Source organism: Podarcis bocagei (genome assembly GCF_964188305.1).
Source record: "Podarcis bocagei genome assembly, chromosome: 5".
Lineage (NCBI taxonomy): Eukaryota > Metazoa > Chordata > Lepidosauria > Squamata > Lacertidae > Podarcis > Podarcis bocagei.
In genome coordinates, this window is record NC_138129.1 from 32,834,918 (window position 1) to 32,855,434 (window position 20,517).

At 42.6% G+C, this 20,517-nt stretch overlaps 2 protein-coding genes across 11 annotated transcripts in view; one reads left to right on the forward strand and one right to left on the reverse strand.

Annotated features, from left to right (window-relative positions):
• LOC308587981 (rho GTPase-activating protein 39-like) overlaps positions 1-14,001 on the reverse strand; it is a 99,684-nt gene extending 85,683 nt beyond the window's left edge. For 2 of the 6 annotated variants that reach the window (XM_081196049.1, XM_081196047.1), the window contains exons 1-3: positions 13,964-13,992; positions 7,844-7,916; positions 2,459-2,694 (exon numbers count right to left, since the gene is read on the reverse strand). In XM_081196049.1, coding sequence (XP_081052175.1) covers positions 2,459-2,694; positions 7,844-7,916; positions 13,964-13,977 — 323 coding nt within the window. In that variant the 5' untranslated portion in view covers positions 13,978-13,992. The other 4 variants (XM_081196048.1, XM_081196054.1, XM_081196053.1 and 1 more) reach the window with 4 other exon arrangements.
• A 297-nt stretch (positions 14,002-14,298) lies between these two features.
• RBM39 (RNA binding motif protein 39) overlaps positions 14,299-20,517 on the forward strand; it is a 35,432-nt gene continuing 29,213 nt past the window's right edge. For 4 of the 5 annotated variants that reach the window (XM_081196349.1, XM_081196347.1, XM_081196348.1 and 1 more), the window contains exon 1: positions 14,300-14,608. The gene's annotated coding sequence lies outside the window, so the exon portion shown is untranslated. Of the gene's footprint in view, positions 14,609-20,517 lie in introns of all 5 variants that reach the window. The other variant, XM_081196346.1, reaches the window with a different exon arrangement.

The window sequence follows — 20,517 nt, forward strand, 5'->3', positions numbered from 1 at the left end:
ACATATTTGGTTTTCAATGTTTCCAAGAAAATGTTCCTATTCAAGTACACATGGCCTTCACTTTTATCTTGGAAGTAATAGTTCTACATGGGAGTGGGTTACAAAAGAAACAAAAGCACACTAGCATAAAAGGTAAAAAAAAGGACAAAAAGATAAAAGGGTATATCCAAAAGAAGTGCACAAAGACCTTTCTAGTACAAACAGCTTGGATCAACATGTTTACACTGAGGTTTCAATCTTGTGCACACTTACTAAGGACAAAGTCACATGGAAGTAAGTCTCAAAGCCCATATTCCTAGAAATAAACTGCACTTCTGTGCTAAACAGCAGTCCCCCATATCACACTTGGAAACCAGTTTGAGACACACACTATTGATTGCCGTATACCGTATTTCCTCGGTGTGAGTGTGGCGACTGTTCTTCAGAGAAAAATGCCAAAGGCTTATTGGGCATGAACTCTTTAATTTGGACAGTTCTTTGGATCATAGCCCTGTGTTGCAGAACAGTGGCTCCCAAAGATTTCCTCCATGGACCAGTGGAGAACTGCCAACAATCTTGGCAGACCGCTTAATTTATCTACCCAAGGTAGAATGCTGTACGATTTTAAATTTGTTTTTATTACTTCCATTGCATTTTACTATATCACAATTTTAATTCCATAAAATACAGTAAAATTTAAAATACAACAAGATTCCTGCATTGCAGGCGGTTGGACTAGACAACCCTTGTGGTCCCTTCCAATTATACAATTCTATTAATAAATAATAAAATACAATGCAAGAAACAAAAGAAGCAATAAAAATGCATTTAAAAATCAACAAGAATATTTACTGTGGACCACAGTTTGGGAACCCTTGTTGTAGAACAAGTTACTTCTCTACGTTTTCAAAAAAGTTATTTTCTGTAAGAGTACACTATCAAGTAAGGATATAATAATGATAAAAAATGAGTAATGGGATATCTTTTCTTGGTCCAGCAACTTCTGTTGATATAAGAGTATGTGCACACATACAAGCTATATTTTAGTGTGTCTATACTACATACAAATCAGAAAGTACAACTACACATGCACACTTATAAAAATAGAATCCATTCCATTAAAAAGTATCAGGTTGCCTATTTTGCATTCCATATTCTGGCACCAACAGCGCAAAGCTGCCTACAACACAGAAGAGAAGCTTAGAAGGTCAGTGGCTGATCAGCCAAATAAAATAGCCTCCTGACTAGAACTGCTAGATCTGTATACTAACCTAGTCATGGATCCCAGCATAGGACAAAAGAACCAAATGGGTGCCTGTCCCAGTCAATACATAAGATACGACTTTTCCAAGAGCATGATCAGTCCCTATAGAAGCAACACTACTGTTCATAAACATGTGCAGGGATTGCATGCATCTATACTATGTTCCACTGCAGTTTGGAACCCACGACCCTGTACATACATTCCCGCATGCCAAGTATGCAGATGGGAAATGGAGTCCCAGTGAGAAGAAGGGGCTTGGTGACATCCTACTGCATATGTCAGCCACGGCATACTTGGGCTCTGTAGTAACCCTAAACACATGTGATTTCTAAAAGTACCCACTCAAGATCACAATGCAGATCCGTTGACCTTCAGCTCCCTTTGTCACGCTCACAACCAGCGTGGTTAACTTAACTCAGTTATGCAAAGGTGATCTTTCCAGCGCTTTTCCGGGCACGGTTCTGGAGGAAGCAGGATTTGCAATCCTTGTTAGCTACTGGAAGTATGGCTGGCACCCGGAGGCGAGAGTCATTACAGTGCTTGCAAGTGTGCAAGGCTGCAGTCTCAAGCATGATGCACCAGCGCATCATCATCCATTCTTCGCCTGTAAGACTATATGCCCCCACCGAAGCAACCACCGACATAGCGCGGTAATCCGCCGCCGCCTAAAGCCACTCACTCACACACACACACACACGATAAGTCGACCAAAAACCAGAACATGTGAAAATGCACCATGCCACCTTCGTGTGGGGACACTTAGCCGGTCTGTGCCGAGGCGGGGGGCGGATTAAACTTCATTTCCAGCAGGGTCGCGCAACTGTTCTTTCACCACAATCCCAATACTTTCCTCTCCGCCGCCGCCTCCCGCCCATTGTCCCGCTCCCCTTCCCCCCGTTTTAGGAAATTCCCTCAGGAGCCCAAAGCCGACTAAGAGGAGCTCCCGAAGAGCGCTAAGTGCCCTTTCGCCGTTCATACCCCCCCCCCCCAAACGGGACGCCCAAAAGTTCCCGCACACTTTTCTTTCCTCCCCTCAGCCGCGCGCTCGCCGGGGAAAGGAGCGCGGAATGGCGGCGGAGGCTTCTCCATACTTTCCCCTGCGTCTGGGGCCCAGCCCTGCGCCCCACCCAGCTCAACAGGTAGGGAGGCGAGCGGTCGGGCAGGGGATCCCCTCCGTCCCGAAGTTGCTGGCTGGGATCCGACGGCCGCACTCACCTTTCCGCCATGTCCTCCGCTCGGGCCGCGCCGCCCGGGCTTCCCTCCTTGCGCCCCTCCGGCTGAGCGAAGGCTGCTGCTGCTCCTGAGCGAGTCGGGATCAGGATGTGAAACCCGATCCCGCCTGCTGCCGCCGCCGCCGCCGATGCTGCCCCTCCCGGCTTCCCGTGGAGCGGAGGGACCCCGCTCTCCAGTCCCTCTGGTGGGGAAAGCCAGCTCAGGCCTGGTAGTGAAATCTGGAAAGGAAAGGGGACCTGGGATTAAACATTAGCGAGGGGCCGCGGGAGTTTAGTGGGCTAAAAGCGCTTGTTGCTCCTTTCCCGAGTCGGCGAAGCTTTATAGACGCGGCAGCAGACGGTCGGTTCTCCTTCCCCGTCAATCGAAGGTCACGCTTTTCAGCACTACATGCCCAAATCAAAACCACCTCATATTGTAAACCGTTTTAATAACCACTTTTTTCCCTAAGAGGTAGCTGAAGAAGAAATATTTCATTTCTTTTTTGCTCTTTCAGAGCATGTTTATTTTATTTTATCCGTTTTAATGATTGCCTAGACAAGCAGGCGGTAATGGTTATTCTGGATTAATAAGAAGCAAAGTGTCTTTATGCACAGCCATTCTACTACAGACATTAGTAAAGAAGAGGTATTCATGGTTCCGTGATCACAAACAAGGATTAGGCATGAACTAAGTTTGGAAAATGTGTGGAAATGTAACTTTGGGGATATCTTTATAACTTGGTTCAGTATTGCCTCCTTTTTACTTCAGATTAGATTATCCAAACCACTTGGTTCTGTTCTTGTAGTCTTTAACATAGAGGGTGGGTGGGTGGGAATCTCAACATTCTTATCCCTATAAATAGAATAAATATAAAAGGATAGTTGATTAAATGATCCACAGTAAAATTATCCTAACTTCTCAGGTATACACTGCACTATCAACATTACAGTTCCCATATGAGGAATATGGAAAGCTATTTCACTTTACTGTTTTGAACCTTAAGACTCATGTCAGAAAATACATGCACAAAATAATGTGTATGTGATGGTATAAAAAGGTAAGTACCAGTTTGATGGCAATATATTGTCACACTTAAGGAAAACATCTAATAAGAATATATATGAGAGACATACCTTTGCTTTATATAGTATGGAACTTTCTTTATAGAAACTTTATAGAACTATGTCACTGTGAAATTAGGATATTTCATACAGTTTATTGGGAATTCTGAACATAAAATAATTTTCTCCCTTAGAATTATTCTATATTATTTCCTTATGAACAGCCTAATAAGGAGGATGTGTTCCCCAATTAGTTTTCTGCCAGAACACTGCTCATCAAGCAACAGGGTTGTCATGCTTGGAAACAGGTGAAATAAAGTATTCATTGTGTTCTATGGTTTATGGGATATAGAGCGCCATATACTAACTGTGTTCTAGTGTAGTAAAGCATATCTGCATTACTAATATGAAAGGAGAGTGCTGTGTGGAAACCCCAATGGGACATTTATTGAGACTCATTAAACCACAATAATTCAGGCCAGCATCCTATTCTCACTAACAAGGTCTAATGGCCTTGAACAAATCACTTGACAGCCAACTTTCTTTCTTAGGAAAGCATGCCAATTATTGTGGACTTCTTTCAAATATAATGCAATTGCAGCCCCTGGTGGCAGCTCTTTCCAATTAAATCACAACTCTCATCTAGTTAGCCTGGCATATATATTTTTTTTGCGTCAGTAAAAACTTGAAACTAACTTTGGCATATTCTGCATAAGAAACTTTGAGATCCATATACGTACTTTGATAAACTGAACCCCTCAAATATTTTTCCCATTTTGGGAGACTCACTAGAATTGTTTTTCAGGGGCTTTGAAACAGAATGCTATAAATAATATTATATTTGTTCAAGCATGCAGTTAACAGTATCTCAAACAGCATAGATCACATACAAATATTTAAGCCCAATATTACAGTTGTACCATATACAGTGGGGGGACATGTCGTGCTCCTTCTGTGGTAGTTTGTCCACCTTTGATTCTCAGCTCTCATCTGTGGCTCCTACAAGCTGTCAGCATGCAACAGCTTGCCATCCCCAGGTACTGGTTTGACTGGCTGGCTAAACCAGGTGAGAGTAGTCAATGGGTCTCAAACCCTCAGGGAATTAGGGACCTCCCTGCATGCAAAGACAAGCTGCAGCGGATTGCAGTGGACTTGACCAATAGTGGGTTCAACTGTCAATAACATGGTTTCTACTTGTGCTGTAGAGGGGAGTGACGGGTAGATTGGGCCCGGAAAGGTAGCCCATTTAGTGCAAGGAAACTCTGATCCTAAACCTCTGCTGCTTTGTGGAATATCTTCAGGAGGAGAAAAGGCTAAGGAGTTAGCCTTAAACAAATCCGGACTGGAGTCCCTAAGCCAGTTGGATGGTGTTTTGTACGCTGCCTTTTGTCAACTCCTGCAGCCAAGCTGGTGACAGACACAGACACAAGACTCTGCTTTCCTTTGTACCACATCGGCAAGGCAGGGGATGGGTCTTATAATCTGGGCAGGCCAGGACCTCCATACACAGTGTGTCCCAAGGAGGTCACATTGGTGCTGCTAATGCAGCTGTTTGACTTCTTTCTTAGAGGCACATTCCACTGTCTTTTGAGACAGATTGATGCCAACAATTATTCTCTGACTAGGAGAATAAGAGAGGAAGCTATCCCAGAAGAGCTTGCATTTGGTGCCAAATTTAAAAGATTACAACTTGCAGAGGAACAACCGGGTGTGCTTTCTAATGGTCCTCGTTGGTCCTTTGAAATTGCAGCTTTACCTGTCCAACCTGACCTGATATCAGATGTGATGACAGATGTAGGAAGGGTTGGTGTGACTGGGGAAACATGGTATTATGGGCCAAATTAGGATTTCTGGTGGGATTAATATTGTCTGCAGGCCAGAAATTCACAATGCCTGTAAGAGGATAAAGTGTACATGTACCAACATGTAGCACTGTCACCAGACCAACCAAGTGTCCCTATTTTCCAGGGATGTCCCTGATTTAGAGAAGCTGTCCTGGTTTCTGATTTGATCCCAGAATGTCCCGCTTTTCCTTAGGGTGTCCCTATTTTCACCGGAGAAATATTGGAGGGTATGGAGTTATTTGACCCCCAAGCCGTCTGAAGGCAATCATGTAGGGAAGTTTTTTTAATGTTTAATGTTTTATTTATGCTTTTATATTTGTTGGAAGCTGCTCAGAGTGCTGGGGCAACCCAATAAGATGTGTGGTGTATAAAAAAAAAAATAGCGTTATGGAATGGAACGTCCTTATTTTCATCAGAGAAATGTTGGAGAGTATGTGTTACTGAAAGAGCTCCAGTACTTACCGTATTTTGCGCCCCATAAGACGCTCCGGCCCATAAGACGCACCTAGTTTTTTGGGGGGGAAATAAAGGGAAAAAATTATTTCCCCCCCAGGCGCGGGGCTGGGGCAGCCCGAGCTTCCCCCGACCCCAGCCCGCAAACAGGCAGCTCTCTGCAAGCCGTGGGAGCCCAGCGGTGGTTCCCGCTGCTTGCGGAGAGATCCGCGAAGCCTGCAGGCGCTGGGATCAGCGCGGGCAGGCTTCGGGATGCCTGCAACTCTCCCCAAGCAGCCGGAACGTTCCCGCTGCTTGCGGAGAGATCCGCGAAGCCTGCAGGCGCTGGGATCAGCGCGGGCAGGCTTCGGGATGCCTGCAACTCTCCCCAAGCAGCGGGAACATTCCCGCTGCTTGCGGAGAGATCCGCGAAGCCTGCAGGCGCTGGGATCAGCGCTTGCAGGCTTCGGGATGCCGGCAACTCTCCCCAAGCAGCGGGAACGTTCCTGCTGCTTGCGGAGAGATCCGCGAAGCCTGCAGGCGCTGGGATCAGCACGCGCAGGCTTCGGGATGCCGGCAACTCTCCCCAAGCAGTGGGAGCGTTCCCGCTGCTTGGGGAGAGGTCCGCGAAGCCTGGAGAGCGAGAGGGGTCGGTGCGCACCTACCGCTCTCGCTCTCCAGGCTTCAGCGAAAGCCTGCATTCGCCCCATAAGACGCACCCACATTTCCCCTTCATTTTTGGAGGGGGAAAAGTGCGTCTTATAGGGCGAAAAATACGGTAGTTGCTTTTAAAATATGAAATAGCCAGTTTATAAACTTTGTTGAGGTACTCAGTGCTGTTGTGCTTTTTTTGGTTATCATGTGTATTCTTTGCTTTTTGGTGGTACACTTTGTGCTTTGGTAAATTATTTATCAGGACTTAGAGGAGTCATATTGTGAAATCCTTTTGAATCATTGGGTACTATCTTATGTGCAACGAACTGTAAACAGCTCAACCAGGACATTCTTTAAACTATGTCTGCCTAGATTTGGTTAGTAATTTTAAACTGTTTTCTCTCTGTGTGAGAGGTTTGTTTTTTTAAACCCTCTGGAATAGGCAAGGAAGGAGAAAAAAGGATTGCCTCAAGAGCTGGAAAGCTATGGTTTATTTTAAAGAGAAGATAGAATTGTGTTACACAGTTCTGCATGTTAAATAATTCAGGTTTTTCCCTAAATGCCTCTTAAAAGCCCAAAGGGGAAAACAGCTTATTAGGATAGTTATCATACAGGAGAGTACAAGCAGTCCAAATGAAAATGACATATTCTTATAGCTGCCAAAGCTCCACCCTGCTCTATGCTTTGTCTCTTAATTCATAAATCTCTTCCTCTGGATAACTTGTGCATACACCAACACAGGATAAAATAAAACTGCTTAATGCAGCTTTGCCTCAGACAGATCCTTGTTGTGTCTCCTGTTCCCCTACAGCTTACCCTGTTTAATTAAAAACCTCCACAATCTGTCCAGGGATGCTACCCACTCAAGGATAGAGCCATTTCTTAGGGATGAGCTTAGCCAGCTGCTATCTGGCCTATGTTCAAGTCAAGAGCCAAAAGACTGGTTAACTTAAAAAAACAACAACTAAGGCTGTAGTCCTCAGCTTTTTTTTTTTAAAGTGCATCCCACTGAATGTAAAAGTAACTAGTCAGCTTAAATAAAAATAAACATCCAATGTTTTAATTTTAAACATATATTATTACTTTATTAATATAACACCATTATCAGGAAGCAATATTTTCCCTCTTAAGTTGTAATAAAACAGATTATATGTAAAATTGTATTAATTTTCTTAACATAATAACATCTTTGTTTCTGTGCTCATCTGTATGAATGTGTTTGGTTCAAATTTTAATTATGTGTTTTGTATCTGGCCAGTAAACTATGAAGAGGTGATTTTGGCACTTAATCAGCATATTAATTAATAAGTAAAAATATTTTTGTAAAATTCACAGGGTTGTATCCAATGTTGCATCCAATGAGTTCTACTCACAAAACTGGACTTAGCCTTCATCACCTCCCTTTGTGCCCCCTGCCTATTTTGTTTTGGAGGGCCCTCCACCTTCTGGATTTTGAGCGTGTGCTGGGGGCTGCAGGGAAAAAGAAATAAGGGTGATGTTCTGTTGAGTAAGTGGAAGTCTGTTTTGCAAGTAGAAAAACAGCTTCAAAGACAACTGTAATAAACAAAAATCTGCCCTTATTCCCTTATGGGGGACACAAGAGCCCTTATAGAGCCCTTTGTAGGTTCTCCATCGGTCGGAGAAAATAACAGAGGCCAACCAGAGAATATTGGGAAGCAAAGCAGCTAGTAAGCCTAATCTTTATTGACTGTTGCAACAGGGTGCTCCCCTCACATGCAGGAAAAGAGGAGGACCCAGAACCAAGGTGTGCCTGCCCTTATATAGACATTTTAAATTCCCTGCCCTGGAGCTCAAGACCACCCCTAGAAACATTATACCTACATCACAGAAGGGGTGTAGCTCAAGACCACGCCCCAGATACATCATACCTACATCACAGAAATCTGAGCGCGTTATCTCCTGTCTGGCAGGTTACTTGTTAATGGTCACTTGATTGGATTACCTGGGGAGCCTGGCCAGTCTTTTGTAATGATAAATACTTAGTTCCTGAGCCAGGTCGCCCTATTCATACACAGACATACCCTTAAGGCAGGATTTGTGAACAAAAAGACAATGGGGAGGCTTTTCCATTTTCCTTCGACCTTGCAGAGAAATATCTGAGGTCAATTTGGGAGGCACAAAATGGTTTCAGGACTTTTTCTGTGGGGTCATGAATATTTAATATATATATATATATATATATATATATATATATATATATATATATATATAAATAATTTCACAACCTTCAACCTTCATTCATAAGCATAAGCACAGGAACATATTAAGTGTATACATCATTCCTTTTCTACTGTTTTATCTTTAGCTAAAGAGTTTCCTTTTAATTCTCTTTTTTGTTTTCAACCATTTGTGTACTCATTGGTTGAAACAAGCTGGTTTTATTATCTATGGTTTGAAGCTGTCTCATTTCAAATAGTAATTAAAATTAATAACTTTAAAGTTTGGATGTAACACAAAACTGTGGTTTATTGAAAATGAAAGCCAAAGCTTATAAATTCCACTTCGTGGCTGCGCCAGAGGAGAAGAGGGGAAGATGGAGATTGTGAACCTGAGGCTCACCTAGGCACATTCTTGACACAATTAACCATAGTTCAGTGTCATGTCTACAGTCAGACAGTTAAATTACCACAGTGGGAGCTAATCATTAGGATATCTCCCACCCCACCATGAAAAAGCAGTCTACTTGCATAGACTGACAAGGCTGGACAAATACATTTTAGTGCTTTAAACAAAAATGGTTGTGTGAGGGAAAGAGACCCGCAGCCCTGCAGATTTAAATTTAAGAATGAGCAACTGGAGTTTTCTGTCTGGAGTTAACTGAAACTAGGACTGCAGCCTGGGGAAAGTGGTATATGTAGACACAAATTGCTCTTTGCTGTTATATTTGTGGTGATGCTATCTGCTGAAGCTGTGTTTTTACCTCCACTGTGCTTGTGTATTTGTAAATAAAGCAAATATTACAAAGGTGCTATATGTTTCCAGTACTACCTAATAAAGGGAAACTATAACCTATAATTCTACTCCTAGAACTTCTGACTACTTGTGAAGGTGGGTCAATCAAATCACAGTAAAAAAGGTAAAAGGGACCCCTGACCATTACGTCCAGTCGTGACTGACTCTGGGGTTGCGGTGCTCATCTCGCTTTATTGGGCGAGGAAGCCGGCGTACAGTTTCCGGGTCATGTGGCCAGCATGACTAAGCTGCTTCTGGTGAACCAGAGCAGCAAACAGAAACGCTGTTTACCTTCCCGCCAGAGCGGTACCTATTTATCTACTTGCACTTCATGCTTTCGAACTGCTAGGTTGGCAGGAGCAGGGACCGAGCAACGGGAGCTCACCCTGTCGTGGGGATTCGAACTGCCAACCTTCCGATTGGCAAGTCCTAGGCTTTGTGGTTTAACCCACAGCAAATGTCACATTCTTTGATCTTCTAAACAATGATTTTGGAGGATTGGGAAGAAACAATGTGCACCAAAGTGTTTTAGTATTGAAATATTTCCTAATATATAAATGAAAACAGCTTCTCGTCTCCAAGAATAGTTGATATTCAAGTTATGAATACATTTGAATAAATAAAGTACCAGTGATACTGTTTCCCCACACCAAATACACATTTAGCCTTGGTTATGTTATATTTCCCAGTTATTCCAAACCCATTTCCATCTTTCCTCTGAAATAGAAGTGATCAGTATTTTATTCCATTTATTTTGTAAGGTATTCACTGTGTTATTTAAAGAAATCAACATATCAATGCTCCCTGGAAGGCCTTTTATTTTTATTTTTTATTTTTTGAAAAAAAAAATTAGTTTATTGCTTTTTCTTAAAAGAGAAAAACATATTGGAATAAAACATCAACCACCCCTACGTGAAGTGCAGAGCCAACAACAAAAGGAAAAGGGAAAAGAATTTGCAGCCATTGAAGTTTCTCAGTCTTATTAAATAAGTGTGTCATACAAGACACTTCCATGTGTTCTTGGTGGTTTGCAACCATGTTCAATGGATGTTGCATACACAATAAAGTCGTACCACATTATGTAGTAGGTAGTGAGTCTTTACTAATTCATATCTCCTTTAAATGTGTCCATAGGCGCCGACTCCATGGGGCCTGAGGGGGCTCGAGCCCCCTCAAAATTTTTTTTGGGGGGGCTCAGCCCCCCCAATAATCTCGGGCGCCCTTCCAGCAGAGCGCCGCCGCCGTCCCCCGCCTCCTCCCCACCTGCTCCTTCGCCAGCCAGCCAGCCAGCCGCGCGCCCTAATCGGAGAGCCCCGGCCGTCCCCCGCGAGACTAGGGAATCCCCGGGGGCGGGAGCTCCTGCCTCGCTGCTTCGCAGCACCACCGCCACTGCTAAGGCACTGCCGGAAATCCCGCGAGAACAGGGGAATCCCGACTGGCCACACCTTCCAGCCAGCCAATCGGCTGGCTGGGGGGCGTGGCTTGCCCTATTTAGGGCCGGAGCCACTTTATTTGCATATTCATGAGCTTATTTATTATTCATGAGCTTTCCCGGGCCCCCCCAATATTTTTTGTAAGTCCACGTCCCTGAATGTGTCATTAATTTGTCCTTGATTATTAGATCCCATGTCTGTGCAAGCCTTACTTCAATTAAATCTAACTTAGTTGGTCTTTAAGGTGCTACTGGAAGGAATTTTTTTATTTCAATTAAATCAACATTAAGTGTCCCCCAGTGCAGTGATTATAGTGGCTGTTAGTAAGTTCATGATACACTTTTTATCTGAGAGGTCCCTGAAAGGCCTTTAGTCTTCTATTTAACAAGAGATTTTTTAAAGAGCAAAGTTTTCTTAATGGGCCAGAATTTCTCAACAATGTTCTTACTGAATGGCTGGTTTGTTAATACTGAAACAAAGGAGCCTTAGTGAAGTGGTTCCCTTTTTAATTTGCCACATCCTCATATTCTAAGTTTCTATGGTCAACTGTTTCTTGGCTTCACTCTTATACAGTACTACCTTGGGTTAAGAACTAAATTCGTTCTGGAGGTCCGTTCTTAACTTGAAACTGTTCTTAACCTGAGGTACCACTTTAGCTAATGGGGCCTCTCGCTGCTGCCGCACCACCAGCATGCAATTTCTGTTCTCATCCTGGAGCAAAGTTCTTAACCTGAGTTACTATTTCTGGGTTAGCGGAGTCTGTAACTTGAAGCGTCTGTAACCCGAGGTACCACTGTATATGTAATTGTAATACCGTAAGCCTGCCACTTGCATGCATTTAACTTGTGTGCATTCAGCTTTACGCACATGGCAAAAAAATTAAGATATTAAAAGGGGGTGGAAAGTGGGTGGGGTTCTGGGGAAAAGGCTTTGGCAAGCCTATCTGCTATTGAACCCAATGGATTTTGACAATACACAATTTTGCCTTTAGACGCAATTCCTGGAATGTAACCTCTGTGTAAATTGTGGGCCTACTGTAATTCTTGTTCTATGTATCAATGGTTCTTCTCCCCTTTTCATCAGATCTTGAAGGTCCTTAGCTTTTTACTTGGTCTTTTCCCACTTGTAGCTGTCATCTAGTCTTGTAATAATAGTACTGTAATAATTCCCATGCCAATAATCTGCAGCTTTGCTTATCTTCTCCTAATTTATCACACTCTGTTTAAACTCTCTTCCTGCTTGCAACTGTTTCTCTTGCATGATTTTACATAAACTTAATCCTTCTAAAGCTGAACTTTAGTTTTACTATGTTTTTATATGTGCTGTAAGCTGCCCAGAGTGGCTGAGGAAACCCAGCCAGATGGGCAGGGTATTATTAGTAGTAGTAGTATTATACCCTAGATCTTATAAACTTCTGAGTATCTGTAGCCTTTTCTCATTTCACTCCACCATTACGCTGTTTTTCTATTTTCTAATTTATTCCTTCATTTTCATTAAGTGCTCCTGGACTACTATAATTACCTAAATTAATGACTTTGATGATATTAATCAATATGTTGTATTTGAGAGACTGACAAAGCTTCTGCCACATATGTCTAATTAATCTTGCTAAAAAATGGAAACACAAAATACAGAATTTAGATTTATGAAGTAAAATGATTCACCAGCCATTATTGGCCATGCTACCAGGTTTACTAAACTAATTATGTGACTCATACCTCCAAGTAAGAATTATTATGGCATCAATGCTAATCCTACTTACCTGGGTGTAAGCCTTATTAATTCTAAGTAAACAAGGTTAGGATTGTGGTGTAAAAGAGAATGTCTAGCATTTGAATTTCATGAAGTTTGTGAATGCTAAATATAATTTTGATTTTCAGTTAACTTCCCTTGTCTTTTGTTTGGGATTTCAATACAGAACATTAAATAAAGTTGAGTAGGTATATCAGGCAATAACGGAAATATTTATATAGAATTACATTTTTACATATACTATGTGTAAACCACTTTTAAAATGGTTTAAGTGCAATGTATGGTGTGGACGTGACATTTGTTTCATATTTTCCTATATAGAGTTACTTCACATCTCCTAATGAACTGTTGATCGTGTGTTGGCATTTAGTTGTGGCAGCTGTTTGTAAAAGAACACATCTCTGGCAGAATCCAGAACAGATGTCCCAACAAATGCCCACTCCTCTTTATTCCTCTCCCCATCTTCATGTTTATTGCTATGCTTTTTAATTTTCCTCTAATGAGTCTGTCTTCATTCTTTATTAGTTCTTAGCCATTCTCTTTATGGAGTCTGCTCTGGAAAATACACAAATTCTATGAAAAGCAGGTGATCCAAGATGACCATTTGGTGGAACATCTCTGTTTCCCCCCTACCCCCATCATGGCATCATGCCTGAATATTTACCCAGGATGTGCAGGAAGCAAGCTAAAATCCATAGAAGTTTAATTCTGGATACATATATATGTCCAAAGCAAAACTTCTTAAGTAGTAAACAAAATAAACAAAAACTGTTCTGTTTGGTCTTTGCCTTTTGGTGTGATTTTTGTAGCATCTCAGAAAAAAGCATACATTTTTAAATCAATCAGTTGATTGTAATCATTATATGTGGTCCGCTTTAAAAAATATTTATCAAGTGCTACTAGCAGATTAGCTCCTCTTTAAACAGAAGATAACATACATGAGTCAAGTAAACATGGGATTTATTGGATGAGATTGATTGCACAAGCCAAATGAACAAGCCACTTTTATGGGAGTTGCCAACATGGCCTACCAAAACATTCGCTTTTTAAAATGCTATTATAACTTTACCTTTAGCACAGCATGAACATTATTGCATTTAACTTACATTTATAATATATAAGTATGTGCACTGTCATAATTATATTGCATTTCACTGTCCAAGTAAGTAATAACTTCAAGGACTTAATCCTGATACGTAAATATAGTTCTTAATCAGTATAGGTCTCTTTCAAAGGTACTAGCAGCCCATACGTATAATGAAATGTCAGGGAAAATTAAATTTGCAGTTAAATTACTGAGCTTACGATAATATGCCCACTTACCTGGGCGTAAGCCCCATTGAACTCACTGATACTTACTTCTGAATAAACATGCCTAGAATTGCACTGCAAAAGAATTTTGCCTGGAATGAGATTATTTTTTGACCCATAGGCTCAGCACTTAACCTTTGAACCTTTTATTGTGACGCTCGCAGAGCCTTCTGTTCTCGCGAGAGTCTTAGGCCCTTGAGGGAGACAGTGTTTCTGAATGAGGCTACACAAACAACACGTTACTCTCGCGAGTTACAAGGCGCGTTTGTGCGGGACGCCTTTCCTCGCGAGATGTGCTTGGCGGACACCCGCCATTTGCACATCATCCAGCCCGCTTGTGCCGAGATCTCGCGAGAGCCCGTGCGGAGAGCTCTGGGTGTCCCCATATCTCCAGCACGGACCCTCCTCCAAGCAGCAGGACGCGGCGGGCGCCATTTCAGGGAGCAGTCGTTTCTGCTAGAGCCGAGTCCGAATCTCCTCGTTGTGGAACTTCCTCGGCTTTGGCCTTATCCGTAAAATATCTTTTGAGGCCTAGATTTTCCCTCTCTCTCTCTTTCCCGTCGTTGACGGGGGTAATTTTGCCGTTGGGGGGCCTACTTCCCCACCGCCCGAAACATCCGGAGCCTGAGGTAGTTGCAGCAGCCGCCCTCCTCACAGACACCTGAGCTAGAAGCGGGACCCCCAGCAGCGCAGGTAACTGCCTCCGTCTCTTTGAAGGCCTCCTTTTTGAGGGGCGACTCGAGGGGCCGCGCGCTTTCCGTAAGGCCCGGAGGAGGCCCTGCTTTTGCGTTGGGCCTTTTAAGTGGCGGGCCAGTCTCGTTTCCCTTCCCCCCCCCCCCCTGGAAGCGTGCGAGCCCGGCCCGACAGACTCGGTGTTCGGTTTTTTGAGGCACAGTATTCGCCTCTTGTTTCGCAACGCGTTGCCAGTGGCTGCGGGGTGGGGGGAGGGTAGGAAGGGGAAGTCGACCGGGACTTGGTTATAGGGAATTGGCTTGTAGTCTTAACACGTCAGTTTTCATGGACCCGATCGACGACTTTCCTCAGCTTCACGGTGATCGGACCACTTTCCAAAACGGAAGATTTCTAGCCACTTTTTAGTTCGTGTTTTCGTGCCAAGCGCCATAAAACTTTGTGTTGTGTGTTTACGAAAGGTTGATGCCGTGAGCTAATAAGGGCAGTTAATAAAAAAGCCTACGTAATACATGCTGGAAGGAGAGTAGGAAGACTTGTTTTCTTTGTGTCCCCCCCCTCCCCAGGCATATTGGGAGGAGGAATAAACTCCCCCTTTTCTGCAGAGTTTGCAGTTTGTTTAATTACAAAAGCATGAAAAGCGTGCAAGTTTAAGAGTTAGAATCCTATCAGGGTAAATGGATTCATTTTAAGTAAAGTTTTCCATTTTATCATTCTTAAATTATTAAACCATCAGTTGGCAACCAAACAGAACCTTTATATTGAATATGATCATAATCCAACATTTTTGTTATGTAGTTTATGCCTCTTCAAACCACACCTGCAATTTCATATGCCAATACTTAACATTGGTGTACTCAAAGTAGACCCACTGAAATAATGAGACTTATTTGAGAATGAGTAACATATATTCTCCATAGACATGCCCCTGGACTGGTACAAGCCCATTGCATTGGGCTTGAGCAGTTATTTGGATTCTGGTCTGAAAGTCCACACTTCACACAAGCAAGGGATGAAGCAGATTGTTTCTAATGTTCAGTGAAAAGTAAATAGCTATGCTATTGTTAGGATAGCCACACTTACTCATAATTTTCCATAAGCATGTAAAGTCATTATTGTGACACGTTTATAATGCTTGACATCATCGTTCACCCTTCTACACAGAAAACAGACATTTGACTGGTTTTTTGATAGAGGGTCTTGGATTCAGTTTTAAGGGACTGAAACCGTTGACTTTAACAAGCTTATATTATGTTTCCATTTTCAATAGGATTATTTGTTTTGAAAAAGTTATGCTTAATGTAGCAAATTTTAGACAATGTCAAAATGTGTCTTAATAAAAAGTGAAATGCTAGAAAATTGCAGCGTTCTTTAAAAGTTGAATATCTTGAATTACTTGTGTAATCAGTTTCTTAACCCTTAATTATACAACTATTTTGGCATACCTGCCCTAAGTTAATATGGATACCTGTATGTCCAACTTGTACAATCGGACAGTAATATTTTGCATCTTGTGGCTATCCAAAATCTCTTTAGCAAATTTAAATTATTTTATATCATATTTCAGTCTTCCAAAAGGGCCCCCAAGAACAGCTATGTTTGAACAATGAGCTATACTCACTAGCAATCATTAACTTTGCCTAACCTTTGGACAGTATTATCCCTGTACTGTATTGGTGTTAATGTAATGGGAGGCAGAGAGAGAATGTAAGTTCTTGGCTTAATTAAGATTTCACCAGGTATTTTTAGCTCCTGTTCTTAGTTACCTGCCTCCACTATTTCAGGTTTGTCTAATAATTTAGTTTGTGGCTTGGCTTTGTTAAATTATAGTAAAAGATCAGTTAGATTTAGGTCTTTGAGTTTCATGCATTTTTCAAATTTAAACTGGGATAGAATAAATTTTGGCCAAAACCTGTTTTTTGCTTACAAATAATTTCCCTTGTGCCAGCATGTTTTTTGCTTCTGGGGATTTTCTCATGTTTCTAAGTTTGCTTTACAGAGAAGAAATTGGTGTACAGTATCTTAAAATTTATGTTATTTGTTCTACACTGGGTATTTCTGGCATGGCATTACCATTTTACTTACTGGCACATCTTCTTTAATAAATACAAACTTGAAAGACACTTTTCCCAAATGCATCCAACTCCACACATGCTAAGCAAAATACATACCTATTGGAAATCAGAAGTAATTCAAAGCAGATAAGCTTGCGCTAACATCACTGTACACATTAGTTAGTACTCTCCACTATCTTTAACTTCACTAGTTATCAACACAGTATTGTATTCTCTGAACTCTCACACTTAAGCAGTGGAACTTCCTCTCCCTTTCTTACTCATATGCTCTTCAGATTTGCTCTGAGGGCTCCCCAACAGTGTTTGAAATACCCCTGGTATGTTTTGCGACTGGCATGGGTCCAATTGTGACCATATGGAGATCTCTGGATGCCAGGCTGGCGACTGACATCTCCATCTGGCTGGCCCCTCCAGCTTTCTTTACTGGGTATGCAGAAGAGCTTTTTGCATTTATATCTCACCCTTTTCTCCAAGGAGTACATGGTTCACCCCTCTTCAGTTAATCCTTACAACAACCCTGTAAGGTAGGTTAAGAGGCTGTGATATGCCCAATGTCACCCAGTGAGCTTCATGACGAGTGGGGATTTGAACCCTCATTTCCCAGATCCTAGTCCAACACTCTAACAAGTACACAACACTGGCTTCTTAGAGTGCTTCTGCTTTGGGGCAGCTATATAAATTAAGTAGGTAAATAAATATGGGGAAAGCAAAATATCCCTTAGGGAAGCATCTGAAATACAGTGGTGCCTCACAAGACGAAATTAATTCGTTCCGTGAGTTTTTTCGTCTAGCGAATTTTTTGTCTTGCGAATCACGAATTCCCATAGGAATGCATTGAAAATCAATTAATGTGTTCCTATGGTCAAAAAAAGTCCAAACAAAGCTAAATTTGGTACAACAAGAGTTTATTAAGTGCTCTTTAAAGTCACACATACTGTAAAGAGCATTTCAAAAATTGAAGGAACAATAATTTAAGTTTCTAAACATGACAGAAAAACATTTAAAAATCAACAAAGTGTACAGTAGATTTTCTAAGACTCTGGGGGACAACTCGAAGAAGGTTCCTCTTCCACTCTTTGCTTCTTGCTGAAGAACCTGTCCATGGCCTGCTGCTTCATCCGCCTTTTCATCACCTCCCTGAAAGGCGACATGACCCTCGTATCAAAAGTGTTCACAAGGTCATGTGCCACGTGCTTGTCAGGGTGGTGCCGCTGTGCAAAAGCCTGCACATCCTTCCACTTCAGGCAAATGTCCCTCAGTTCTTTGGAGGACAGCCGTTCCTCAGTTGCTTCCTCCTCTTCCAGCGAGGCCTGCTCCTGCGCAGCCTCTGCCTGCAGTTTGACCAGCTCCTGGGTGGTCAGCTCGTGGTCGTGCTCCTCCACCAGCTCGCTGATGTCCTCCCCTGTGACGTCCAGGCCCATGGTCCTCCCCAAGGCAACAATGTCCTGCACCACTGTTGACTCTGGTGCATCAGAGTCACTTGGTGCCACACAGTCCGGCCACAGGCTGCGCCAAGCGCAATTCAAAATTATCTGGCTGATCCCGTTCCAGGCCGTGGTGATCATCTTCAAGCAGGTGACGATGTCGAAGTGGTCCTTCCAGAATTCCCGCAGGGTGATGGTGGTGCAATCAGCCACCTCGAAGCATCGCCTGAAAAGCTCCTTGGTGTAGAGTTTTTTGAAATTGGCGATGAGCTGCTGATCCATCAGCTGGAGCAGTGGCGTGGTGTTAGGCGGCAGGAACATGATGCTGATGAAGCTGAACGCCTCCAACAAGTCCTCCTCAAGGCCTTTAGGATGAGCAGCAGCATTGTCCATCAGAAGCAAAGCCTTCAGCGGCAGGTCGTTGTCCAGCAGGTACTGTTTGACAGCAGGGCCAAAAGCATGATTGACCCAGTGCACAAACAGCACACGTGTGACCCAAGCCTTACTGTTGGATCGCCACATGACACTCAGCCGCTCCATGTTGACCTTGTGTTTCTTGAAGGCCCGTGGGTTCTCCGAGTGGTACACCAGCAGGGGCTTGATCTTCAGGTCGCCGATTGCGTTGGCACAGAAGAGCAGGGTCAGACGGTCCTTCATGGGCTTGTGGCCAGGCAACTTGGCCTCCTCCTGTGTGATGAAAGTCCTTTTCGGCATCCTCTTCCAAAACAGCCCGGTCTTGTCGCAGTTGAAGACCTGCTGTGGAACGTAGCCCTCCGTCTTCACAACCTCCAGGAACTCCGCTGCAAAGTCTTCAGCCGCAGAAACATCAGAACTGGCAGCCTCTCCATGCCAGAAAAAAACACACAAGCTTCCAGATTCTTACAAACCCCTCCCCAACTGTTCCCCCAGCCACCCAGCACACAGAAATTCAAATCCAGATTTTTTTAAAAAAAACAGCAGTGGCCCGATGGTCACAGAAAATCATAAAAATGCAGAAAAAAACACACAAGCTTCCAGATTCTTGCAACCCCCTCCCCAACACCAAGTCCTTGAATTCCAAACACCCCAACCCAAAATCCAAAACCCCCCAAAAAGTTTTAAAAGCTTAACTTACCAAATGGCTGCAAAAGAAGTTTTGGAAAAGCTTCAAAAATCACCAAAGTCTTTAAAAACCTCAAAAAAGGCTACTATGTACACTGCGTTCTATGAGTTGCTCCTCGATGTCAAGTCGCAACTGTATTAACAGTGTTAAGAAAAAGGAAACAAACTTGCAAGACGTTTTTGTCTTGCAAAGCAAGCCCATAGGGAAATTCGTCTTGCGAAGCAACTCAAAAACGGAAAACTCTTTCGTCTAGCGAGTTTTTCGTCTTGCAAGGCATTCGTCTTGCGAGGCACCACTGTACTTTCCTTGAAGTTTCAGTTTTATTCTGGACTATTTTATTTGACGTTTTAATGTGCTGTAAACCACTTTGAGATTTTTTTTCTTTAAAATATAAAGCAGTACAGAAGTGAAATGAATAAAAAGTAACAAAAATAATAAAATTCACTGCAGGAAAAAAGGTACCTAGACATTCCTATGTGGCGACCATAACCCAGGTTTAAGATGGCATTTGGTGATTAGTTTACATTTCTGAGTTTCTAATGCTCCCCCCCCCCCACCTTCTGAAGGAGATTTGGGGGTCTGCATGTGTGAACAGGAGAGGGAGCAGTTTTGTTGCACAAGTGGGAGTAATTACGTGAGTGCAATTATTATGTTGCTTTCAACACTCTTTGAAACTCCTAAAACAATATTACTGTGCTGTATAAAAGCAGTCATAAAAAAAGTTCAGTGTTAGAAATTGTGGCATTTAGCTCCTAGCTTTCATATCTCATTAAACCTAGGTTATGAGTGCAGCTACAAAATGTTGAATCACACTTTTTTAATAACAAGAATACAAAGCTGAAAATGAACTGCAGCTAAAATATTATGTTCATTTTTCACATGGTCTAGTCCTTCCCCTGCCCACCCCCTAATATTCTTAAGAGGGTCTTTTCTCCATTCTTCAGAGAGTAGCTGAGAGTAGTCTACCCATAATCCTTATTATAACAAGCTCAGGATTGCTGATACCTTGCAATTGGGGAATCTGCAACAGCTGATTCCATATGAAATATTTTCTGGGATAGTTTAACTAATCTGTTTTGAATTTTTGACCCAAGGAGTCAATGATTCATGGCAGATTTCAGGTGATGGGAAATCATCAGATTCGTGAGGAACTTCTAATCTGAAGCTCTGTTGAGCTTTTTTTCACCACAGGGATGTTTCTCCCACACCCTGGAGGTAAGGCAACAACACAAAATGGCTTCCCTTTTATAATTCTGCATAGCTGTATTCACTGTTGATTTTAAGGAAATGTTTTCCATCAGTCAACTTTAA